The following is a 27,902-nucleotide window of genomic DNA, read 5'->3' as shown; positions in this document are numbered from 1 at the left end:
TAAAGATGAAGTTCATACCTCCAGTATCAGAGAGCTTGCCTCTGAAAATTTTGTCCTCTACCACATCCGTCCAGTACAGTAAACTCTGACTGAAGTGAAAATCAAGTGCTATTGTGTTTCTTAAACCAGGAACTAAGAGGCTGTAGTCACGTTTGTGAAGGTCAATTTTTCTGATCTCATGTCGAATAGAAAAAATTATGAATGCCTCAAATGGATCTGGAGAAGATTATACATTAAAAAAAAAGATACTGTTACATATTGATATAAATGGCAGGTGGAATAAGAACAACAGAATACTCTGTCAGGAGAAACAGATGATTAAAACAATCCATTTTCTGATAAGGAGTCTTTCAAATACATTTTTAGTCACACAGACTTCTCACTTCTCCCTTCCAGCATTATCTTTGATCATAACTAGAGATATTAAACATTAAAGTCAGGAATATCAGACTTAACTATTGAACCGTGTTTTGTAGTTCCACCACAAGGAGTCCATAATTAGAGCTTTAAATGGTCTCGTGTTATCAAAATTAAAATGCGTTCTCGAAAGTTTCAGCATGAATCAATTAAATTATGTTTTTCCAAATGCCAGTTAGCTGAAACAGTTAACTAAAATATACGTAACGTACCTTTTCAACATATATAATGTATCTCTTGTTTTCAATTGAAGTGAACAAAAATACCTCACCCCAAACCAAGCAAGAAAATTAACATTTTATATGCTTATTGATAGACCCCATAACAAATTCAGCTACCACTAGAAGTTCTCTTTCCTTATTCAATTAATGCTAGATTATCTGTGCCTGTGATGTTATATCAAATTGTATATAAGTTGTATATAAATAACTGTAAGTCTTCTCTACATAGGTCAACAATACTGGCTTTTTTATTATAATTCTTACATATTCTAGATTAGGAAAAGTTTTTCAAACAAGTAGCTCTGCTAATAAAGCAAAAAAGAAAGACAAAAATTGGATTGTGTAAACTGTTGAATCAACTTCTTATATCTACTTTTATAAAGAAATTTTTTCACACCAGTTCTTTTTTGTGGGAAAGAAACTGTTTTGGTTTCCCCCCACACACCCAGTTCTTTCTCCTAGAGTGAAACACAAGCAATACGGAGGTTTTTGTTTTGCATAGAATTAAACCTTCTGAATTCCGAAAGGCTGAACATAAAATCTAAATATCTTACAAGAACAATTTCTTCTGTATGCTTACTATAATCTAAAAGAGTTCAAGTGCAATATACCAGCACAAATTATTTTGAAATGTCTTTCAAGAGAAACTACGAAGAAGAGTACGAAAATATACAATTTATATTGACTTTCTATCTGAATAATGGAGCTTTGTAGCATACGTTCAGTTCAATCAATACAAATTTAAACGTGAATGCAACATTTAGTCTTTGGGAAGTCAGTAATGTAACAATAAATATGTCAGAAGAGCAAAAAGCAAACTAGATGAAAACAAGAGATATGGAAAGTGGAGAAACTCTGAAGGAGAAAAACACGACACTTAAAACCTTTAAGAAATGAAGAGAACAAGCAGAAATAAGGGCAAACAGGAGAAACTAAGGGAAAGACATTGAAAGGACATGGGAAGAGAAACTAAGAAGAAAAGAACTGTTCAATTCAAGAAATGTATTTCTATATATTTATTATTCCATGACTCATACTTCTCCGGTAATTCATTAGATTCCTCTGACAAAAACACTGATTCTGATATGCCATCCACAAAAAGGAAAAAAAATCACATATATTACATTTTCAGCATTCATATTCCCATTAGATTTCTGATGGACACCCATGCAAATGTTTTTATAATATTTTGAAAAAGTGAAGTCCTACGTACTAACTTTACACATTATTGCTATGTACTAGTAAAGCGTTTAACTACATATAGGAAAAGTGCTATTTTAGACTGCAAAAAGATGTAGCTAAGGGCAGGTAATAATTGTCATCTGACTAATTTTTCTCTCCTGGAAAAGGGATTATGAATTACTGCTCTAATATAATACACATCTACCTCCGGTTCAAGGCATTTTAAATCACTATGGCTATTTTAAGAACTACTTTATACCAACTGGTATAGAAGTAGTTTGGCATTTGGGGGACTATTTATCTTTGCAAGATCAATTTGAACTCTACTTGTAATAGTATTATCTGAAAGCTTTTTCTTTATGTTAATTTAAGATCTCATGCACAGAGATGTAAATGCTGTGGACATTTTGAGGCTAAAAGATTCACAAATGAGACTAAAATTGTGCTCACTTGACTAAAATGCTGTTCACACAGTCAACAACTCAAGTATCAGGGGATCTGTCTTTCAGACTATTTATCATGCCTTTCAAATGAAATAAACTGAAAGGGGCCAAGATTATTATTGACTATAAAAGCATATGTCATATTTAATATGGAATAATTTTGTTGCTGCTTTAGGCATCAGGATGGTATCTTCACAACTTATAAAGAGAGTTATCCTTTTTCTTTATACCAGCTGAAATCACATGTATATGATCATATATTTAATATTACATTATTTGAGGAAATCCGTGAAGTTCAGTTTGTAACTTCAGACTCTCATCAACATCAGTAAACAATTAGAAATAGCTCATGGACTTTGGAAATACTGAGAAACCAAAGTCTCACTTTTCTTACTTCTCATCAGGAGTATATTTCACTTCGGGGTTTTCTCCCTTAGCTTCCAAATACTATTCATTTCTATTTGCTTTAATTTAAAGTTTGTTTCAAGCTTTCATCCACAAAGTTACTAACACTGTCTTAAATGCTTTTAATCCTTTCATTTCTGCAACCCAGTAGGAATACAGTTTTTCAGTTATTGCAAATGTCCATACTAAAACAAGTTTGATTGATCAAAAGTCCATGAGAGTAAGACCAAGGTAGTGTCATAAAGTAAGAATTTTAACAGCAATAAAATACCGTTCAGATATACAGAACTAGAGTGATATGCAAGTGAAGCACGTTTTGAGTCTACTATCAGCGTAGCTCAGGAACATCTGAACAACATACGCTCCTGATCTCATACTGTAGCAGTAACTATTCACATATGACAGTAACAATCATGGAGACACAAGGACTCAATCTGGAGATATTCCAGTTATTCCAGCCTGATGAATGCACAGCACATTCTTAACGAATTTTAAAAAAGGTGAAGTACGTAAATTAAGATAACATCTATGACATGAAACTAAATCTTACTTATTAATTATTTTGGCAAAAAGAAACATTATTTTTTTATTACACACAATAGATATTTTGGCCATAAGTAAATCACGGGCTTAATTACTACTGGAACAAAGTGTTAAAATTCTGTGTAAATGAGCTCAAACATTGTCAAAGAGGAAGGATTAGAATTTGCCTTTTCTAAAAGATGGACCATTAAGTTGGCTGCTAACTACTAAACTACTTGAGGTGACCAGCAACAGGAAACGTGGGCTTTTATTTCCACCTTACTGATTTAGACTTTTTTCATGTTATCCAAGTCAGGAAATGCTGCCTATCAGGAATAAACGAAGACTATCTTAATAATTATATCTGTGGAATTATGAAATATCCAAATAAATAATAGACAGTTCAGGAGATACTTCTATTCAGAATTGATAAGATACTATTCAAAGAATACAGATAATAAAGAATAAAAATATCAAATAATCCCAAACAGAAAGTTTGAAAATCTAAGACAGCAAAAGCAGTGCTATTTTTAATTCCCTACAGGAAGGTTAAAGGCATGATGACAGTTTATATTGCACATAGGTGTTTGTATTTCACACACGCGTTCATGCTGCACTTGACAAAGACACCCCTAACACAGTTTCTAAATCATGCTTCAGTACGTATCAATAGGGAACAACGAGGGGATTCCTCTCTCCCCTTTCGGCTTGTGTTGGTTTTCTTCTTGATTACTGAGCTGAACAGGATTTACTGATGTCAAAAAACAAGTACCAGAATGTCATAGGTGAAAAAACAGCTTAAACTGTGAATGCTAACAGCCAGCAGATAATTGACTACATGTGCGTGCATCACATCCAGAATTCAGCTTCTGAACCCTTAAATAATACTGATGAGTATCATGATGTCACAGATTGATCCATTTCTTCAAATACATAGCAAATCTCTCATATTCCATATATATATATATATACATGCTCTATATATTCAAATAGCTTAGGCATTATTTGGTATTTACGTTCTTAGAAAGTCTTACAAGCAAAAAACTAATCTTGCAATACCCCTTCATCCTGCACCAAGTATAGGGACAGCTTTAATAAATTCTTCAGATTGCTATCAGCACCACATTTGGATAATCCAAGTCTATACTACTTATTACAAAAACCAGAAATAACCTTTCACTAACTGGACATAACAACTATTAACATCTGGAGTATTGAAAATACACTGAATTTCAGCTTACCAGTACTAACGCAATTTTCTCCATCCTTACTGAGCTTCCAGCCTTCATAACATGAGCACTTGATGGTATTTTTATGCTGTTCACATACTTGACTACACTTAAGGTGCTTGGTACAGTAATCCATAATCTCACAAGTTTTGTTGTCTATACTGAGACTGAATCCTGCTGGGCAAGAGCACATAATTCTTCCTCCAGGAACCACTGAACATTGATGGCTACATCCACCATTGTTAAGTGAACATTCATCTGAAATAACACAGGAAAACAAAACGAAACAAAAACAACAACATTAAGGGCCACGAGGGCTGTCAGTCATGTTGTGTATTCTTAAAGTCACCAGGTCAACTAAAACACATAACAGGTCCCTAAAAAGCAGAAACTAAATCTTACATTTGTTAAACAGCTTTCTATAGTTATTTTTAGAATTATCTCATTTGTTAGTATTCAGCATGGTAGCTTTATGCCAGTCTCTCAGGATTTTAGAAAGGCAGATGTATAATGTATATATGTTTTTACAGACTTTCATGCATATTGTTTCATTCACTTAAGAATTAAAGAGTGTCCATAGAGAGTCAGCCCAAAGACCATTGTATGTCAACCACCTTCAGTGGCAACCAAAATACTTCCTTTGCGTCCAGCCACTTGAGATTTCGTATCTACACTCCAAGCAACTTGCCAAAGAAACAGGCACAAATAAAGATATAAAAATTAGGATTTCTTTCTCCTCTTTTCCCAATAACAATCACCATAGAATACTGCTTCTGCATTCTCTGTGTCACTGCTCCTACATTATATTCTGCAGGCAACGGAGGATTTGCAAAGCTCTGGCTAAATGGACTGAAGGTGATTCGTGAAACCTTTAAAGCACCTGAATTAAAACATCATAATTGTGTCTACAAAATTCTGTGACCTCTGGGCAAATAAAAAGCATAGAACTACTTCTTACCTCATTGTACTATTGATATCACTGGGAAGGCTAAACTAGTCCATTGCTGCACTGGAAATTAGACTTCACTTTTTTTTCTTTTTCCTATCTATTTGTGTCTTTTAGTTGTTTTGTTTGATTCTAACAAGCCTCTGAAAACCTTGCTCATTTGTGATAAGATTTACAAAACAATAGTTTTCTACAGCAGAATTATTTCCTCCCCTCTAACATGCAAATGTGTTGCCCAACATCCCATATTTCTCCTTCGCTTTATGCTTAGGTATGTTTTAAAACTATACAAATTAATGACTGCTGAAATACCTGTTGAGTAATAACACACAATCTAAAAGTTGCAGAAACTGTTAAAAAACAAGCTTGGCCCTACACAGTATCCAACAGGATACAGGTGTCACAATGGGCTACTACTAGTAGGAACCTAATTGTCCATACACAGAAATAGCATAGAAATACAATAAATTACCTTATGCTATAATTTCTTTTACCGGGAGTCTAGACAGCATGGGATCCACAGGTAGCTCTCAGAGGGGGTCCTCTGTCTTTGAGCTACAACTTATAACACATTCCAGAGGAACACTGAATTTAAGAGGACCACAGTGTAAAGATCTCTTTGCCACATCCTGCAGCAGTGACCTCCTGCGCTCAGCAATGCAGGTGACTTGGCTAATTAACTTGGTTAATTAACCAAATTTTTCCTATAAACCATGTTTCACTTCGTATCCCTAAACCATCCCTATAGTACAACACTACCGCTCTAGTATTGTAAGTTCTTTTAAAAATCTATTAATTTTATCTTTGCATATATTTTATAAGAATGCATTTAGGTTATCTGTTATACTTCTGCCAGATTTATAAGATTATTTTTGTACATTTTTTCACTGAATATAATCCACGCTGTCTGATGTGCCATGAAATCCTTTCACCACCACCATCAAGGAGACATGTTAACTCCTCCTAGTCATTCCAGTGCACTTCTTCATAAACACAGCTACTGACAGGATTCTATCAACTCAAGCTATTGTAATTTGAGAACTGCAAATTAGCTTAAAAGCTTTCATATATACCAGAGCCTTTTAACCTGTTTACCTCCAGGAGTATTTTAAGGGGTCAGGAAATTAAAGACATGCCTAAGCAACTATATTTTCCCTTATTTGAAGAAAACTAATACTTCAAGCACCAACCCAGTGTCATTTAAAATATATATAAATCCTCACACAGGCTACTATGACAAAATATCAGTAAAATTAACACAAGAATGACTTTTCAACAGCAAGTATTGTGACACACAACAGCAAGAATAAGCAGGAAAATGTGTCTAAAAGAAGTACCACAAAGATCGCCTTCATCAGATCCATCAGGACAATCTCTTCTCCCATTGCAGAGCTTCTCAGGCTGTAGGCAGATGGAGGTATCATTAGCACAAGGGTATTTTGGTGGTCCACACATATAGCCCTCGCAATTATCCTCATCAGACTGATCCTCACAATCAATATCGCCATCACATAGCCACGCTTTGCTAATGCATCTCCCTTGGAGAGAAGAGACAATAAACAAAGGAAATCAGACTGGAAGCAAACTTGGGAAAAAAACCTTCAGCAACATTACACAGATTTTTTTTTTCTTTTTAAATTATGCTTTTCTATTAATAGGACTTTTTTAGATGAGCAGAAAGAAACCAACTTGAACTTACGCTCTGAAGCATCGTCCAAATTACTGTTGACAGCCTAATTTTCCAAACACCACCAATTCTAATTATTTTTATGCTGAACAGAACCACATACAGGCAGGACACGTCTTTAGAATCTAAGTTGAATATACCAAATTATACTATTTTTTTTTAACTCTTATTTCACTTCATCACCTCCTTTATTTTCTACTCCAACAGGCTTCCAGAGGAACAATGTTTTCAAAGACAGACATGCTATTGGCATGGTTTTGAGAAACAAAGGTCTTTCTAGGAAGTATACACACTATATTTGCAGATTATGTCAGATAAATGATCATTTCTTTAGGCAAAATAATTCTAGCAGATGAAATTTCTTACATTATTTCGGTTTTACCAAACGAGGGTACAGAGTCCTTCAGTTCTTGAAACGGGGAGGGGAAATCCCACTTTTGGGCTGATCAACAACATTTAGAGATTCAAGAGAGTCTCTTGATTGAGAAAGCAGGTGTGAGCTTTAAAATCACCATGCACGCATTAAATTAGAATTGCCCAAGCCAGGGATTTTAAGCCAGAGATTTTAACAGGGACAAATAACTAAGATTGTGAATGCTACCACTGGTGTGTTTGTGTGCATGCTTATATCTGAAATTATATTTCAACCTTCAAGCATAAACTTGTGACTTGTTAGCTACAACCAGTAGGGACCAGTTATAAATTTTGATAACACCCAGACTGAACAGAAGTGGCATGCATTTTATCTGCCAATTGATAAAGAGACAAGAGGTAGAACTATGGGTTGGGAAGCTGATCTTGCACTGTGTTTCTGCCCACAAACTATTTAGCTAGAGAAAATCAGGCTGGAATGTGAAAGGAAGATCCTCGAAATGCACACAACGTATTAGAGCAACTGTCCCTAAATGTAACTGCCACAACACAGTAGCAGATTATCAATATCCTTAAAAAATGAAAAAAAAATAAGGCTTAAGATTAGCACAATGCTTTCCATTTGATATTTTGGACTTCTTTTATGGGAAGGGTGCCATCGTTCCCACAGAACGACAATGGGATAAAACACGGTGAAAATAGAACAACAGATATGTTTCTGCAGCACCTCACAGGGCAAGTGTGAGACTGTTTTAACTTTTGGTGAAGAAAAGCAAAAAGTGAAACTCTAGGATCATACTACAGTGAGTGTGGTTTCAAACAAGAGAACATAATTTTACCAGTGCTAAATCACCTGAAAAACTCAAACAGGGAGTGGTGTCCATTACAATTGAAAAGCTTCCACCATTTTCTATAGTGGTCCAAGTCCCAGATGTCCTACACTGATAAGACAGGACTGCACAAAAAACAAACTTGTGTGCATTATATATATGCAGCTTACTGTTAAATGCAATCACAAGTGTTTTTAAAAGTGTCCATATTCATTACTATCTTGAAATGATCATTGATTTTATATATGACACAGCAGTAGAATGAAAGTTAATGGAAAATATCAATCTCAGGCAAACTAACCAGATCCCAAAATAAATTGACGTTGCTTTCAGTGGAGGTCCTAATCTGTTTTTTAATGCTGTATACATACAAATGTTTGGAGAGCAAATTAGTTTTCCTGCCTTTCTCTTACCTTAATGAAGATATATTTCATAATGAAAGATTCATCTTTCACTATGATAGCTACAACATGTTGTTAAGTAGAATATACTTTCCAAGGAATTAATCTATGGCAGAATTCTAAAGAGACAGACTTAATGAAGTATTATGACTACCTTGAAATCACTACTTGAAATTCACTGAAGTATTTTTTGCTTTATTGCCCCTTATTGAAATTTACATTTTTGGTTTCCAGGAACCTTTTTAGTGAAAGTCCATCATAAATTAATTGCCTCAATGGATATATATCTGTTCTTTTCCATAGCTCTTTTGTGTAATACAGAAGAAACACATCTGAAGTAGTCAATCAGCAGTTGTGAAGCAATAGATATGTGAGAAAGTCCAATCCAAATAATTCTCCAATATTTTTTATTTCCTACCACTATTAGTAAATTCTTCAGAATTAAGGGTCTATATACCATTCAGTCTTTGTTGGGATACTGAGCCCACGAAGTTTCTAAACTGTTTACATATTCAGCATTCGGAAAACTACTTTGGTGGAACATTAATTGCATTCGGTTTCCTCTTACAATTACTTCTTACTGCCTAAAGCTGTAATGCATTCCTAACCTACAGAATGGACTCAATCTCATTCAAATCAAAATTAAAGAATGTTCTAATCTGACATATTTACCAAAACGTTGTGACAGTCAATGACCTTGCTTGTCTTGTAGAACACACCTGAAACTTAGACTGAACTACTTTGTTTCAAGAATATGGTCCTTTCTGGTATTTAAAAGCTTTTAGTAGAAAGCAGATGTTGATAAATGTCTCCTGAATGAGACAGAAGAAGAAAATTCAGGCCCTGAAGAAGACAGCTGTTATCACAGAAAACTATGATACCTTAAACTGAGCATAAAACCAGTACTGGAACAACATATATAATTTTCTAGTTTACTTGCTGTGGTGGTTTCTGTTTAAATTCTTAATGTCAACTGAATCCATCCCTCCAGTCAGAAATTTCATCATTCTGAACCATCATTACGTTCAAAAGCTTATTACCTCACATATCTTGCCTTACACTCCCTATTCAGACAGTACTATCCCTGTGGTGATCGTCCCTTGACTTTATTTCCTATGCACATTATTTTCCATTTCAAAGAAATCCTACTTGTTCTCATATTGTTTTGTTTTCCTCTAGTATATTATTAACATGTGAGGAAAAAGGTACAAAATAATAGCCCACAGAGCTGCATTAAAAACGGTATGATACAAAATGAACAGCTTCTTGAAAGAAATATAAAAAGCAATAAGTATGACAAATATACAATACAGTTACGATCTACAGCTTACTAAACTGAAGTATTCATGGCTGTCTTGCAAACCAAGAAGTACTTGATTATGATAATTAGAGTAATTACATGGATTTTTAAGTAAGATTGCACAGATTTTGCTCTTGGTCCAGTACTACTAAGTGTAATGTAGAAAGATGGAATAAAAAGCAGAGATTTATGAAGTACATTGTAATTTTTGGAAGACAGAATCAGAATTTAGAATTGGAAGGTGGATCTTGGTCTAATCTAATTTAGTCTAGTCTAATTTAAAAGAAATCTGATCTTATTTAAAAGGAGAAAATAACTGGCTAGAAGCAGCCCAATAGTAGTTAATCTCCATCAGGTAGTTATTGAATCTCACATCCTACTGCTGTGCAAATGCTAGTATATTTTTCACCACATATCGTCACAAAAAACCCCATGTGATATTCTTGAAAAACTCTGAAAAATCATTCTGAAGTCTGAACTCAGGTGCCCTGCAGCATTGTGGCTGACTTTGATACTGCAGCTCAAGAACTGCACAGATAGGACAATTCCAGGGAGAGCAACAAAAATCATAAAAGTTTATAGAAATATACACACATAAAAACAGAAGTCATGCAAGGGGGGGTGAAAAACTATTAGTTTATTCAACAAAAGTTGCATTTAAAGGAGACATATGATGGAAGTCTTTCAATATTCAGAAAAGTTTTACACCAGAGAAAACATTAAACAACTAAGCTTGCAGCAAATATCCAGAAGTCATATTAAGAAAAAATGTTTAACTATTAGAGGTATATTAATTAAAGGCTATCTATATAAGTCAGGGTACCCTTTATTGGATAGTTTTAAGTGCATATCAGAAAAGGGACTGGGCACGATGGGGTCTTGTGACCACCATTACTCCAAGCATAAAAATCACATTTGGCTGAAGGCTGACAAACGCTGCAATCACAACGCGACTCTCATGCCTGTGGTGTTGTGTCAAATTAACCAGAGCCAACAAAAACTACAGTATGGAAAGACCCTGAAGCTACTATTTACAGCCATAAACCAAAACAGATAAAAGCAAAAAAGTGACTAGTAACATTTCACTCTCACTGTTTTCCCCCAAACATCATTTTGCTCAGAATGTCTTGGCTGTGTCACGTCCCCCTCCACACATGTTCCTACCCAGATCCATCATATTCTGTATTAGGGAATCAGATGCCACCACCTCGCAACCTGTAAGGGAAGAATTAGGCAGTTTCTCCTCATGCAAACAATCTTTATAAAGGTGGAAGCCAGATTATTATAGCCAGATTATTATTTCTTTCCAGTAATCTACAGAGAAAATGACGTTTATTCTGAAACCTGATATACTATTTCTCATAAAACCTTTACTACTCATCTGTCCCCCTATATGGAACTAAACAAAAATTTGCTTTTCCCATTTTGTGTTCCATGTCTCCTCCACTACAGCAGTTTTGCTTCTTCCAGGATGGATGGAAGGAAAATAATGAAATAAAAAAAATTAAGGATGAAACTGTCACAACTGACTCTTAAAGTGATATTTCCACACAACCAACAAGCATGATTGCATTTTCCTCTAAATCAAAGGCATGTACCCTTGAATTTAGCAAGTGTTCGAGGTAAATATTTTTTGCTGTATTTCTATGTGACAGGTGGAGAAATCACATTTCATCCGTCACTCTGTAAAGTGACTGAGATGTTGCCTTCCTTTTGCATGACTGTAAACACAGGTAAGTACAGCATAGTGAGAGAACTTTTCCCCATTTAAGCATTAGGAAAAAGAAAGAATCAGGATTAAGAGTATTTCCTGTGCCAGGGTTTCTATCAGCCCAGTTCAGGGAGCAGACCATTCTATTTAAAGTGAACAATCTTATTTTTTACTTATTGAAGCTATTTCATTTAACAGGTACTTGTTCTAGATGTCCTTATGGAAACTGCAAGAACACAAAAGGAAATGTTCGCTTTTTGACAAAATTCAGTATTTTATATTTATTTACCCAGACATTAAGATTTCTGTAAGTTTAAAATCCAAGCAGCAGCAAATCTTCAAGCATTTCTAAGACTTCCTACAGTAGTTCACATATTCAAAATGAACTCTCTCTTCACACTGTAGAATTGATTAAATTATCTCACTGCATCCATACACATTCACAAATACTTTTGGACAGAGCTCACACAACTAGACTGCAACATTTATCATGCTTAGCTATATTACAGGCATTAGAATGGGTTCTCCTTTTCTGTAATAATTATAGTTGCCTATTGGCAAAAAATATTGTTACTTATTATATTCTCAATTGAATTTTGCTTTTAAAAGTTATTTTATTCCCAATATTTCATTGGGTTTTGAAAGAAAAATTTAAAAATATTAATACAATGCTGACATATATTAATTTCTTCCTTAACAGGACTGTCCCTTAAGAAAATGTTCCACCTAAGCATTATTTTGCAAAATATCCTCAGGTGAAGATTGTCACATTCATTTTTTAATGAAGCAGACTTAGCCAAACTGGATTTTAAACATTCTCAAAGACTGTGCTTTTCTTCCAATACTGGGGTTCAAACTTCCATTGCTGTATTTCTAATTCTTTTAAGCCTTCTAGACAATTAAATCAACTTACTTCTAGGGCCAAAGATGAAAAATAGAAGAAAATACATGGACTTTGAAGAATTATTAAATGCTATGTTTAAATATTTGGTTTGATGTACTATCATACAGGACATTTTCAGCTTTAAGTAATCTCAAAATCCATCCATTTTATATTGTAAATCAGAAAATAGGTTAGGAGAAGAATGTTAATATTGTTTTCCTGGTATGAGTATGATAAGTAACCACACCTCGGTAGTAAAAAACATTAAAAGCAATATTCAAATAGTAGATATGTGATCAAATCACACAGAGACACACAATGAGTAAATGAGAGTAAAACATATCTGCAGGCACATACCTGTACTCTTGCAGGAGAACTTTGTTTTTTCATCACACAGTCGTATAGTTCCATTACAGCCCTTTTCATCACTACCATCTTCACAGTCCTTTTCTCCATCACAGCGCCACAATTCAGGAACACAATTCCCATCAGGACTGCACTGGAATTCCTTCCCATTACATCTTCCAAGAGAGGGAGTTTCTTAGAAAAATAAGAATTACATTGAAGGACTTGGTCTCCTAAGCTTTTTCTGTGCCAATTCTATGATGACTTAGACTTCTCCTTCCCAACCAAAGCCAAAATCAGAGTCCCCAAGTTAAAACTCAAAACTCACTATTCCTTCCTAGCTCAAGCTTCAGACAAGCTCGCTCTTATCCTGACCACTTCCTTCACCCCCCATCCACCACTCAAGGTAAATATAAGGCTTTTTTTGCACAGCTGTCACGCAAGAACAAATTTGGAGATGTAAGGAACGCCAAGGCTGATGAAGTTTTCTGGGTGCTTCACAAGCCCCGCCTCTCATCCTCAAGCTACGTTCCCTCCTCCTCCTTCATTCTTCTCTTTTTTCCAACAAGGTCCATCTCCGAGTTCCCAAAACACGAAGGTCACAGCTCTGCTCTGACACCTGCCCGGCTCCTGCTATCACAGCACTGCCAGATTAGTTGTAGCCCTTCCGAATTCCATGGCAATGAACTTCAGTTCAGTGCAGCTATGGAACCAATCTTGAATACTTCAAAGCATAATAAATATGTGATTTTAATTATTCAGCACATACTTAATTCTCTAAGTATAGCCTTGTCAATTTTATCCTTGCCCTCTTTTCCCAAACTCTCACCACTGTGAATATTGCCAGTATTTCACAACATACTAGACAATAACAAGTTAAAGATAAATTATACATTACTGTTTGTACACAAAAGCATTATTTGAACACATTCTTAAAGCACTGTCTATAAATATGTGGTTTACTTTATTAAAAGTTTCCTTCTTTCTCCCTAAGTAATCTGCATTCATGCATCACATAGCAGATGTGTAATTACATAATTACAGCACGATTTTCAACTTGACATGGTATTATATAAAAAAGTAGAGCAGGACTTTAAGCTCTGAGATGTAAACAGAGGGGAAAGTGAGTAGTTCAGATCCAGACCAATTCTTTTGATAAAGATAAATAATTATTATTTTTGTAAATATATAAAAATTAAGGACTGTACACTAGTTATGCACCGCATTTTGCTAATTCGTCCATTTGTATTAGGTCTGCATCTAGATTTAGAATATAAACTCATGAAAGTGAATAAATAAAATGGTCTACACTTTGTTGTGGAAAAGTCACTATGATTCTCATCGTTCTTCACTCTTTGCTACAAGCATGCTCCCTTGCAGTCCCCATCCAAAAAAATACAATGTGATTGAAATGGGACTGTAGTTTCTTAAAACCATTTTACACTTTAGAAACACTATTTGGGGAGAGGAACAAAAAAAGCAAACCACCACCCCTCCATCCCCCCCCAAAAAGCAACCAAAACCAACCAAACAAAAAAACCCAAGCCACAAAAATGACAAATCAAAACAACAAACCCAACTTGGATCATGCAAAAATGAGAGTGCTACTGCATTAAAAAAACAGAAAATATTGATGGTAACTTAAGGAATGCTGCTTACTGCCTCTTATCTAGGCAGCATGTATCTCTGTAAAAGGACAAACATCACATTTAGCATAATTCAGTAAAGTAAAACTACAAAACTTATCTCAGTGTAATGCCCATTCTGTTTTTAAATGCATTCTTCTTCCGTGATACACTTCTGTATTATCATATTACACTTGACATATTTTCCATTCCAAGCTGTACCAAGGTTAAAAGCATTTTCTCTTTTTCCACTGACTGAAGACAGGTCCCCTGTGTTTATCATGAAGTATTCCCTGTGTTTATCAGCATTAAAATGTGGGAAGAAAAAAATAAACTAACCTTCTTTGCTGCAGTTTGTTTTGGTTTCGTCACTGAAATCTCCACAGTCATTGTCACCATCGCACGCCCAGTGACTTGGGATACATCTGCCATTGTAACATCTGAACTGATCAGAAGAACACGAGTGAACACAGCCTAGTTCATCACTTCCATCACCACAGTCGTCATCTGCAAATAATAATTTATTTTGTTATTATTATTAGAAGATAAGAAAACGTGAATAAGAGATGTGATGAGAAAAAAAAATCTATTTCCAAAAAGTCAAGAAAAAAACGACATGCAGCAAATAAAACAGTATGTTTACTGCCCACAGGCATATGGCAAAATTATTTCTAATGTGAGTAATTCCTTAAATCTAGTTTACGAACAGCATTTGACTCTCCATCATTTCAGAAAGTCTAACCCCTTATACTAACTCACAGCTACTCCAAACACCAGCAAGCATGAGAAGGCTGCAGATTTTCTTCCTTTCTTTAGTTGTGTGTAACTACACAGGCTTTCAAACACAGCAGTTTTACTTTATTCGAAGTGATTTGTTAAGTTATACAGTTAAGCACACTCACAAGGAGTTTAAAAAAAAACACAAACGAAAATCTGATGGTAGAATTTCTTCTCAATAGTATTACTGATGCTTTTCCATGTACTTGCATCATTGCAAGCTGGAGAAAGACAACAGCAGATAAACAAGGGTGGAATGATTTTTCTCATTAATTTGACGTTGTAGTCATTACAGTGATCTTAAGGCAATTCCCATAATATGATTGCCAATGGAGGGAAATGATAAATGTATTAGGTAAGCACTAAAGGGTGTCTTTGCACAGAATTTCAGTAAGCACACTGTGAAAATTTGGGGAATCTGTCCATTTACAGCTATGAATTCCTGCCAGCTGTAGTAATATACAATGCTATGGAGGATGAAGAACCAACCCAATGGCACTAGGACAGGATGACAATGCTCCCCCACCCCAAGTTCTGAGAGAAGATTCATTTCAACAGTTGTCATTCAAACATTTGCTCTTTCAGACAAAATAAATAACTACATTGTAAAGTCTTCCTAGTCTTCCCTGTTAAGCATTGCTATTTATTAAAATGAACTTACCCACAAGCAACAAAAATTTAGATATTTTGGCCACTGGAACTATTTGGTTTTCTAAAAGCAGAAAATACTTTCATAAGCGACAGCTTAGCTTTTTTTTTTTTAATAACGAATGTTGACATCACACTTCATTCTACCGAATATACTATTTATAACTATTACAATATCCACTGCATTATTTGTTATATGAAGGTTCAATATTGCTGCTTTCCAGGTCAGGTCAGTAATTTAAAAGTACTGGATTTATCCTCTGACCATTTACAAGCCAAACTGGCAAAATCAGTCTCAAAAGAGTGAATATCAAAGCGATATTTATGTATTACCTACCATATTCATTTCAGATATAGAACACTCGATACTTGCCTGAATCACAGAGCCATTTGCTGCTAATGCATCTTCCATTTCTGCATATAAATTGAGTCAGTGGCTCACACGTTGGGAATTCTGTGAAAGCGTTCAAAAAGAAATAAAAAATATTTCAGGTATAACCTCTTTTGTAATATTCTTCCACCTTCCTGTATGCATAAATTACATAAATGTATTGTATCAGATATTTGGACCTGACAGGTACTTAATCTGGAGAGGAGAAAAAGGAGAACCACCAAAAACAGAGGATAACGAGGCTTTTAACTGTAAATGCTGGACCAAACCCTGTCATTCCTCAACATGGACCAGTGAAATGCATTATTCTGTGTCATATAACATGGTCCCATATTCCCATTGGACCAGGGCTGTCTTTGCCGCCAAGCATGCTAATATTTATGACATTATAGCTTGATGACTGATACAAACTATTTTATTCTGTGCATTTATTGATACAAAAGGGTTGTCGAATTGCAACAGCACTGCCAGTAAAAGACAAGAAATGGTAGACTATAAAATGAGATGGTTAAGTACCAAGCAAAAGACCAGTCAAGAAATAAAGTTCACTGACATAATAAAATCCAAAATTAAAATGTATTTACAATAATTTCCCCAAGCATTCCAGTAAAAGTAGTAGAAAACGGAGGCAATATCATTTATAGAGACTCACCTAGAATACACACAGAGATTTCTTTCTAGAATTTTCTAATATGCTTCTGCACAGAGCAACTTGAATTTTTTCAGACTTATTTTTCTTCTGAACGCAACTACGTGCATTCATTCCATTGACATGTTAAACAGCACTTTGATCCATTAGGTTTGGAAAATACAAGATCTATTTTACAATACCTGGCAATTCATAGGAAACAATCTGAAAATCTAACTTGATTCAAAACAAATACAGAGGAACCTAAATTCTCCATCCAGACCATCGAGAGAAGACAGCACTTCTCAGTAACTGAGACCTAATGCAAACCAAAGATGACAACGTGACCAATCTGCCTGAACTGCTATTTGAAGGTCACTTTGTCCACTTTCTGGTGGGAAGTTCCTCCATAGTACGTCCTAAATGCAACAGAAAGAAACGTCCAAAATGGTGCATTATCCTGTGAGCAGCAAAGCAAAGCTCAAGAGCTGAAGAAATCTCCAAGTGCATTCTCGTTATATTGCTCTAGCTACTAATACATTGGGCTGTTCTAGCGTCGCTACAACTGATATGACAATGCAACTATGTGCAACTATGATGGTACCTAGGTACAATATTTGCCTTATGTGCTTCAAGCAAAGCAAAAAGCAATTTTTAATTTTGCTTTTTAGCTGTTCAATAATTTTTCCACAAATTTAACTCATATATTAAATGTATTTCCCCCCTTTCCACACATGAATGCCTTCATGACTTCATTTTCTTTATGTTCATCTCTCTACCCAAGATCTATATAGAGAGAAGCAAATTGGACTGTGATTATCCTCCAGGTCTTTGACATTTCTTTCATTCTTCTCTTATTGAGTGCAAATGGTATGACAATAAATTTATAAACAGATGGACACAAAAACTGACAAGTCTTGTTTCCTTTAGAAAACCAGTGGAAAAATAAGGAGGGTCTCTTCGAATTTTCTTCAGGAATGCCATGCTTCTTAGGAAATCCGGTAACCTGGTGACATGCATCTTAAGAAAATGCATATTCACTATGATACTGGCATCAACCTTCCAGTTCTGCTCACCCCAGCTATATGCCTATATAGATATGTTTAAGTTCTTCAATCAATAGGAGCCAAAAGTTATTCACTGCTGAAGACTGGTACAGTTAACAATCAGCAATATTGGATAGTAACAAAAAACAAACCATGATTTTACTTTTAATATAAAATCTTGTGAATACAAGAGCACTTTTAAACAGTTTCATAGAAAAAAAAAATCTACCAGTAAATTGCATAGGTAAATAAATGCCATCAGCATGACCATTAGACATCAAATTATAAGGCAGAATTAAAAATTAAATACTTGACACATCTGTACAATTATAGTGCTTGAGGATAAAGAAACAAGATTCTAAAAACGCTGCACATATGTAAAGTTTAGCCAAACTGAAAAACAGCAGGTAAGATAAACACTGATTAAATTATCTGAATAAATATTCCAGATCAGCTGACAGGGAACCAAACAAAACACATGGGAAGAAATTACAAAGATGACATTAACATCTGTGTATCATTGAAGTGTGTGAGAACACAAGGTGCAGCTAATCAGATAAACAGGGATCACCTGTTCTATCTCTGTGCACAACAGAACTTACTTGACTTGAAACAGGACAATTAGAAGTCTACCTTACTAATACTCTTATTTTTACTCACAATGATTTTATTTTGACTTTATCAAGTGTCATCTATTTTGAACTAACTGCTCAGATATCAATTACTGTCAATATAAAATTAGCTTTCTTTTCTTTCTGGTTTATATCACTATTAAAAGAAAAAAAAGGAGGAAAGTAGTAAGAAATAAGGCAAGAGAAAGCAGGTGATTATTCTAGGAAACGTAACAACTATTTACATGAAAAAATTCTAAAAAATTCTGAAAAAATCCTGAATGCAGTTATGGAAGGAGATGTTGAGACTCACATATGGAGGTATTGAGATTTTGCAGACAAAAAAACACACTGTTCTCAGTAATAGAACTCTAGTAACGCTACTGAAAAGGATTACAGCAGTAAAAAGCTTCAGAAAAGAAAAAGCAATGTTTTAAAGACTACACTTATATAATCTGACTTTGTTTAAGCAACTGTATATTTTTATAACAGTGAATCAAGTTAGAATATCAGCTATACCTGAGAAGAATGCGGTCTAACTACTAAGTATCTTAACAAGTACACTTGACATTTTAATTTCTTTGTGCACAACCTCTCACTTCATGTTTACATGGTTGATACTAATAAAATCATCAGTTAGCATTCTCTCTTGAAAAATCATTTCAGAAACATATCCTATTATATTGTGACACGCTTACCAATTCATATTAGTAAGTCAAATATCACAAATATTACCTTGCAAACAAGAAATGCCCTGACAATAATCTGCAGGCAGCTCACTGACCCTGCTGCTCTCAGACTCCTGGAGGTTCCCCGTGACCTGCCCAACAGGTGAACTCAGCAAAACCTTTATTGTTTGGAAGCAGCTGATTAGAGAGAGTGCACCTGGCTCTGAAATCCCCGGTAAAGCACCAATCAGCACAGCTGCTGGTATTCATCACATGCCCAAGAAAGACAATTTTTTTCTGCAAAATACAAGACCTTCAGTTCAGACTTGAAACTGTCTGATTTCATTAACATCTGGAATATGCTGAGGGGGCCCATGTGAAGAGGTAAGAGTCCAAGATGAAAAACAATTTTTGGGGTTGACAGTGTTTGATAATGGGGTGTGAATTAGAAAAGTGTTAACTTGATTGTTCTGCATAGTTCGTATTGTAGTTAAAACTCATTAATAGAGAACGCAGGCTTTGGGTTTATCTCTTAATCAAATAAATTACATTTGCCATTTCAGAAACTGTTATCAGTTCACATAAAAACAAAAAGGACCCTCATACTTTTTCTATCCACCGGCTCACAAGAAAAGAGATCCTGATATGTTTGCCTTTTTATAAAACAATTTTACTTCTTTTCCCAAATAAAATACACTTACCACAGGATGTCATTTCATCGGTTGTGTCTCCGCAGTCATCCTCCCTGTCACACAGCCATGATGTCGGAATACAGCGCCCATTCCCACAAGAAAATTGGTCAGCCTGACACGTTCTTGCTGTCAAGACAAAACACTCCAAAAATGCCAGGGAAATGGACTGAATCTGTAGGTCTTTTGGTGCGTGTCTACACGCAGACGTCGCAAGTTTGGGGGCCATGTCCTCGCCTGCTGCACATTTTACTTGATCTGACTAAACACCCTCCACCTCCTGTGATTTCAGAGAAAACTGAGATCATCTGTAGGACTGTGTTGTACCTCTGTTATGCAGAATTCTTAGTGGTTTCTTCAACATATGAGAACGTGGAACTTTATATGTGATTATATAAAGCCAGGTAGTTGGAAGAGCATTAATGTTTAATAAAATAACCTTAGTGCTAGAGTTGAAGTAAAGAAAAAACAGAGCATTAAAATGTCTAATCACTAAACACTTGTTTAGTGTACTCTACTGACAAGCACAAAACATCATTTTCATAGAAGCAAAGGACAGATATGCGACTCCATGATTTACAGCAGTGGAATCAGTAAAGAATCTTCATCTCAGTATTTCCTTAAAATTCCACTCTACAGTTAATAACTTACAAGTGAAAACAATTTCAAGGCAGCAAGGGGAAACTGAATAAATAATTATGCTTTTATCAGCATAAAATAAAATTTACTAGTGACTTGGCACTCATCACAGCAAAACAAAATTCAAACTGCCAAAAAAGATTTAGCAGGGAGAAATTTGTACCTAAGCAGTGCTCTGACAGTCAACCCATATGGATAGATTAAGTGCTGGATTGCTTTGGAAAGCACAGCCAAGCATAAGGATTAAGTAAAACATAATTTGTATTCCAGCCTTAGTGGCATCAAAATTTGAATTGATTTTTGAAGTGTCAGTAATCAGATTACTAGTAGCAGAGTGGTTCAGTTCTGAGCAGCCTTGAACTTTTGATGGAACGGGAGTTAGAGAATTGTATGCACAACCAAGTAAAACTTTTACCTGCACAGGTTTTATTTGATTCATCTTCATTATTACCACAATCATTAGCTCCATCACAAAGCCACCTCTTGGGAATGCACCGATTGTTTTGGCACTTAAACTGATCATCAGGACAACTGTGATTGACTGAAGAGAAAAAACCAAAAACAAAACAAAACAAGTATTTTTTCTTAAGAATATAATATGAGAAAAACAGCTGAAAGTAATACATTAAATGGTATTTCCTGATGATGCGGTTAGCATGGTTATCCTGTGTATATAATCAACACAATATAAAAACTGCTCAGTAAACAATTTTTAAATATTGCTGTACTTCAATCATAAATTAAACAATACATAAATTCTACTCTTATACTAGTGTCAATGAGATCCTCTTCTGGTAACTAAGTGATAAAAGGTAGCAGCACTTTACAATGTTGCTATTTCCTTGAAGAAAAATGTCCTCAATCACATTCTATCAATGTGATGAGGTTTAAAAACTGAAGTGCACATAAACAAAAGAAAACACCACAGGCAACAGATGCAAGTTGCTAAGTGCATATCCAAAATATTATACACAGTGAGCAGGGATTTGGGCACGTTATAAAATGCTTCTAAAATGATGCACATTATTGTCGATGGCCACATATAGATCTGTTGTTTACTCACCATGAAATTTTAGGTGTCAAAAAGTGAAATATGCAACACTGTAAAACTGAGAAAAAGAACTGGTATTCAAGAGTGAACAAGGTATCTCACAAATGTGGTTTTGCTGGCTTCCAAGTCTCATGGAAAGAATGAATGGACTGAATGCACAGAAAAGATGTAAATTCTATTGGCCTGCTCTTAGAGCTGTAGTTAAGTATATGTGTTCTGCTACTTTTATGATAATAACATGATCCATTATTAGCTGATTTTGCTACTCTATCTATACAACAGCAGGAAACTATACACAGTTTCAAATGCTTGGTTAAAAATAATCTCAAGCTGTTTTCCACCTCCTCAGCCATCCATGGTCTCCTTTTTAAAGTTTAACATATATCTGGAAACAAATGGTATTTAAAATGAAAGGATGTCTTGCAGGCTTATCCTTGACATTTCAGTAGCTTTTATCTTTGACCTTTCTAGCTATTCTTCTATTGAAAACAACATAGAGTGAGTGTGATATCAATAGTACACGAACCCTTCACGAGTGGTTTGTGTGGAGGGTGCAAGAACATTGGAAGTAAAGATTAATTAATGATCTGATCAGAAAGCTATTCCAAGTCTCATAATACTTATGAAACAACCTGGTTTGCAATGTGACTGGAGAAGAAAAACTGTTATCATTGACATAATAAAATAAAGAATTGAAGACTTTATTTAAAATAAATCTACTAGACATAGATACTCTTTTAAATGGCAGTAAAGCATTTGCTCATATGTATTTACTAACATATTCTGTTTGTAATTGCAAATATTTCAGACTAGCTAAAAAAGAACTATTGAAGTTACAACAGTGACTGCTAAAAAGATTAATGTTACACTGGTCACCTAAACTGTTTATCACATACAGATTCAGGACCAGACCATGATTTGTATCTGTATAAATCCTCTTAAAATTACAAGCTTTTATCAATGAATTGGTCTATATTACACTAATTTCAATGAGAATCAAGCCAACTCTGCCATAGCCTCTCTGGACAATCTACTCCAGTGTTTGACTACGCTCACAGAAAAAAAGAGGAGGGAAAAGAAAGAGGAGAAGGAGAAAAAAAAGAAAAAGAAAAGGAAAAAAGGAAAAGTGTTTTCTTGTGTTCAGATAAAATTTCACGCTTTCCAGTTTGTGTCCATTACCTCGTGTCCTGCTAGTGCGCACTACTAAGAAGAACCTGGGTCCCTGTTCTCCATTCCCTCCCACCAGCTCCCCTCAGACTTATATAATTTTGATTCCAATTTTACAAATAAAGTATGAGTTGTGGGTTAAAATGTAAGAGCATACATACAACAAATTTCAGAATGCTCGTCGCTGCCGTCCAGACAGTCATCGTCCCCATCACAGCGCCAGCGATCCTGGATACAGCGCTTGTTGTTACACTGAAACTGTTCAGCTTTGCACAACTGTGGGAGCACTTCTCCATGTTTAACTAGGAAATATTTCAAAGCAGCACATCTATTTTATCAGCTTGATACATACAGAACACAATCCTAACTCTACATAAATAGATATGAAGCCTTTTTGTCACTCTTCAGAACATTTTCAGTAAACTTTGCTTATCGGAGTTGATTCCACCTGAAGCCTGTAGTAGCATGCATATGGTTGAGGTAATATATTTTTAATAAATGAAAGAATTCAGAACAGAATGGCACTCAAAGTGGTTTTTAAATTGGTGCTTAGATGATGGTGTAAAAATATCAGTTTAAAATATTGCTATGCCTCATGAACAGTGAAAAGAAAATATTCTTACAGGCACAGACCAAATTCTGGTGCACATTAAAGGGCTGGAAAATGATTACTGAAAAGCTGATTCTTGTATCCAAGCAACAACTCAAACACCTGCATTATGCACTGGTACAGACTTGGCAAAGAAGAAAGGACAAAATTCTGCTGAGGTAGAATTACATAGCAAGCTACAAGGTTATTGATAAATCCAGACAGATACATTTCCCAACATAAGGTTCAGAATGCTGAATGTGTCAGCACCACACATCACTCCGTGACCCTCTGAGGATCACCAAAGTCCTTGGAAAAGCCGGGCGATGAAATGTGTTGCGGGAAAAAAACAGGAAATCTGCTTCATTCAGCTCTGAAAGTGTCTGACCTCTCTTCCTAACGCTTACATTCCATCTTATCAGGGAGAAGCCCACCTTCCAGTATTTTCTGCTAAAAAGAAAACTAGTTTTCTTTAGCAACAGTGATGGCTTTGCCAGCCATGCGTTCGGGTCAAATTCAAGGTAACTGCACGCTCAAAAATGTTCATTACTTTACTAAATAATCCTTTTGTGTTACTCATCTCTACAAGGGTTATTGCTGGAGACCTATGTAAAGTTTAACACACGACATGGCAAGAAATAAATTAATGAGATTAAAAAAATTAAAAGAGAATTTTGAGTAAGTTGCAAATATCAGGTCTAAACATAAAAAATACCTGTATTATCTGATGAGTTATAATTTTTAATTGAAAATTCCACAATTTATTATTAACACTATTTGTTTCATTGATGTTTCAATGAAGATATCCAAGGAAGAGATGAAAAGAAAGGCAGCAGAAAAAGTCTGTCATGACCTATTATTATATATAATTATATCTGCTTGACATTTTCTATGCCAGATTTCAATTTAAGGTACTTAGTTCATACAGCAATCTGCAACCACTTTCTAATAGATCTAATATAATAACTTTATAGATTAACTTCTGGTATTTCTGATATTCTTTAAAAGAGGTTAGTGAAATATTTAAGTGCTTTATCATATCGGACATTCTGAAATCTTTCCCAATGCATTTTATCCTCAAATACTGTGTACTTAGTATTTTGTCTTTTTTGAAAATCTTTATCATGTTTAGTAAACTGTATTTCATTACAATCTCTATTCAAGGAAAATTTATTTGTCTTATAGAACTACAAAAAGCCTCTAGGAGACCACACTATCTTGTTTTATTTTCAGATTTGACTTGATCCCTCAACAGTAGCACCAACTCAGATATTCTTTAAGAAAGATCTTACTCATGCAGGTTGTACTGTTTTCCTCCAAAAGCTGATTATCAGCACAGGCACAAACTCTGCCTCCAGGAATGGCTAAACAAAGAGTGCTGCAGCCTCCGTTATTAACACGACATGCATTATCACCTGTGAAAATAAAAAAAAAGCAACTTTAAAACTAACAGCCATGCTACAACTAGAACATTATATTTAGAATGTAAGCACATGAAGAATTTTTTGTGATGAATTTCTTCTCATTTTAGGGACACGTTATTCTTATACTTCAGTCACTACTGGTTATAATACGTAAACAATTTTTGTTATAGGTTGTAATAACCTGTAAGAATAAAAAAAACCAACTACACCATCACCTCCCAACTTTGTCTCTCTCTCTTTTTTTATGAAGGAAACAAATACTACAAAATATTTAATAGGACTCAGCTATGTGCATGCAGTAGTTTTAAGAAATTAAACCATATATAAAGGAAAGTTCCAAAGTATATCGGCGTCTGTGTTTGTTAAAACAATGTGACTACAAACACAAAGTAAGAAGAGAAAGGAAACAAATTAGAAGTACAATGAGATCTGTGGCAGATAGATTACAAGGCAGATATTCCACTACTCTTTTCTGAACATATCTGCTGTTCCTCTGCCTTCTTTTCTGTGTTACGGTTTCCTCCCAGAAGCCGCACGCTGTTCACTGAAGATACCGACAGCTGTCAGGAGTTTTAAACTGCCTCCCAAGGGCTGCTGCACCCTCACTACCTCATTCCTTAGGCAACAGCCTTAAAAGCCAACTGAAGCAAATTTTACCATTTCTGTTCATGTCACTTTGGTCACGACCCAATTGTGTAGATATGCCCTGCTGAGGACATCTAACTTCTCATGATCAAAACTCTCTTAATTTCAGGTGTTGGTGGTAACTGACTACCATGAGGCAAGCTATCAAACCTCATGTCTGCTGAAACTTTAGATTAAAACTCCTTTTTTCACCTTCTTGTCCTAGTAAAAAGCAGGTGTTCTTTCCTTTGCTCCTCCTTTTTAGGTGAACAAAATATTCATCACGTTCCTGGCTTAAAACAGGCTCCACACAATTCCCTCTCCTCAAAGCACTACTATATCTCTTTCATAGAAAATATAATATTAAGTTCCCACAGAGGTAGCTGCAAACATATATATTAAACTGTCCTGTTAGAGTCATACCTGCATTAGCGAGGAAACATTTTGAAATTATCAAATGAACATCAGATAACTAGCAAATAAATTAAGATTTTGAAAATTTTCAAATTTTAAGACATAGGTCATACATCTTACAATATAGACCTTGAGAGTTTCATAACAGTCTACTCACAGACTGTTTTTTGACACACCATACATCATTTCTTAGAAGCAACTGTGTCTACAGTCCATTAAAACCCCACTGTACTTTCAAATGAATTTGTGTAAAACAATTAATGCAGAATGCTGTGGTAATTGTACTTTCAGTAGGCAGTGTGTGAGGGAGATGACAAGAACAGAGTTGTATAAACAGGGAAAAGTGGAAATCTCTACAAAGCGTGAGGGCTGGATCACAAGTTCAGATAGAGCAGCTCCAGCTTGGACTGGACATTTAAACTACTTCATTGGATCTTGACTTCATATTTTAGACTATGACCTAAAACACTGTACAAAAATCAACTCCTTTTTTACATCTTTGCTCACCAAAATCCAAATAATATGAATGAAACATCAAAAGAATAAGAGATGCATTTGCATCTGTAACACTGGAAAACCTCAAGGACAACACTACCTCAGAAAAACTGGCCTTGAAACTCGCTGTATCTTTACAGGGCTACCCATTATACAAATGAAAGAATGTCAGTAACACAGAAGACATTCGAGAAGATACCAGAAACTGCCAAAACAAACAAACCAAAATATAATCTTAAAAAGTGAATCCAAAATTATAGACCACAAGGTCAAGGAAATTTGCAGTGATTTAATTAAAGAATATATGTGAGTTTGTCAGATCACTAATAAAATAATCAGGCTTTAGAATAAAAGACTATTTAAGACAACTATAGAAAACACTTTGAAACCCTGCAATGATTCTGAAGCCCAGTGCAAGCTTAAAATAAATAAAATCAAAATTAAAATACTAGATCAAAGTCAACTGGTCCATCTTGAAGATGAAAAGTTAACTTAACTCATAAAGTTACTTAACCTCATAACTGGGATGACAAACAACAGCACAGTAGGTTACTTGCTAAGTAAGTAAGAGGATGACGACAAGGAAAATACAAGTACCCAGAGTTAAGGCAACAAGATTCCAGATAAAAAGGTTTATAAAGGGAGCCTTCAACCTGAAGGTGCAATGAAACCTTCAGTCCCATCAGTCTTGCTGAAGAGACTCCAAGGCTAAAATGTCCCTGAAATGCAGTACAACAAACAGGTTAAGTCTTTTTATTGAGTAAGCTGCGGAACTCATTTAGCTACCAAGCATTTATGAAATTAAATTTCCTCTACTGCTGTTCAAAACAGCTATTTTATATGGGTGCTCTTAAAATATTGCCATTATTCTAAAACTACTTGCAAAGATACAATCACATTTTTCATATTTTGCCAATTTTTAAAACAGCTGCTGCCCTGCCACTTGCAAATGATTATATTAGGCTGATTCCATTTTAATTTGCTCAAAAAATTAGGCCAGAGCTAAAACAACAATGTATCTGCATCTGTCATCATTCTCAGAAAAAAAAACCAAACCAAAACAAACACACCACCACCAAAATAAGGCAACCATATACACTGCTTTAATCTTGTAATTTAAAATATACTCTAAGTATTTATTGCTGCTTAGCCATCAGTGTACACACATGTTTTCATGTGTATTCATTTATGTTTGTAAATACTCGGAAACCTGACCTCAAGTCCTGCTAAAGCTGCGTAAGCCTCCTTCTAGGATCATACTACGTATATGAAGAGTAGTAGCCTGGGGCTTGAGCAGCTCTTCTTTACAATCGCTGCATTAGAAGGTTTAATTTGGCAGAAACTACCCCCTCCTGTGCTCCAGCTTGTCCTCAGTATATTACTGGGGGCCAGGGGTGGCTGAGCGTGGCTTCTGAATGATGCCCAATGACAATTGCACCCCAACGACCTCAAGTCGGGACTATAAGTCCGATCGTGCTCAATAGCCAGCCCAGCATTACGTTGAACTCACACAACCATGGAT

General features: G+C 35.2%; 1 protein-coding gene across 9 annotated transcripts in view; it reads right to left on the bottom strand.

Annotated features, from left to right (window-relative positions):
- LRP1B (LDL receptor related protein 1B) overlaps window positions 1–27,902 on the bottom strand; it is a 687,728-nt gene that overhangs the window by 220,683 nt on the left and 439,143 nt on the right. For all 9 annotated transcript variants that reach the window (XM_065070319.1, XM_065070313.1, XM_065070311.1 and 6 more), the window contains 10 exons: window positions 24,716–24,838; window positions 22,996–23,136; window positions 21,032–21,157; window positions 19,990–20,106; window positions 16,318–16,398; window positions 14,859–15,026; window positions 12,907–13,089; window positions 6,703–6,903; window positions 4,432–4,677; window positions 19–216 (listed from right to left, as the gene is read on the bottom strand). In XM_065070319.1, the coding sequence (XP_064926391.1) occupies window positions 19–216; window positions 4,432–4,677; window positions 6,703–6,903; window positions 12,907–13,089; window positions 14,859–15,026; window positions 16,318–16,398; window positions 19,990–20,106; window positions 21,032–21,157; window positions 22,996–23,136; window positions 24,716–24,838 (1,584 nt within the window). The remainder of the gene's footprint in view (window positions 1–18; window positions 217–4,431; window positions 4,678–6,702; window positions 6,904–12,906; window positions 13,090–14,858; window positions 15,027–16,317; window positions 16,399–19,989; window positions 20,107–21,031; window positions 21,158–22,995; window positions 23,137–24,715; window positions 24,839–27,902) is intronic.

This window comes from Columba livia, chromosome 7, assembly GCF_036013475.1.
Source record: "Columba livia isolate bColLiv1 breed racing homer chromosome 7, bColLiv1.pat.W.v2, whole genome shotgun sequence".
NCBI classification, from domain to species: Eukaryota; Metazoa; Chordata; class Aves; order Columbiformes; family Columbidae; genus Columba; species Columba livia.
Note: the sequence above shows the minus strand (reverse complement) of the source record. Positions and strands in the feature narration are given on the sequence as shown.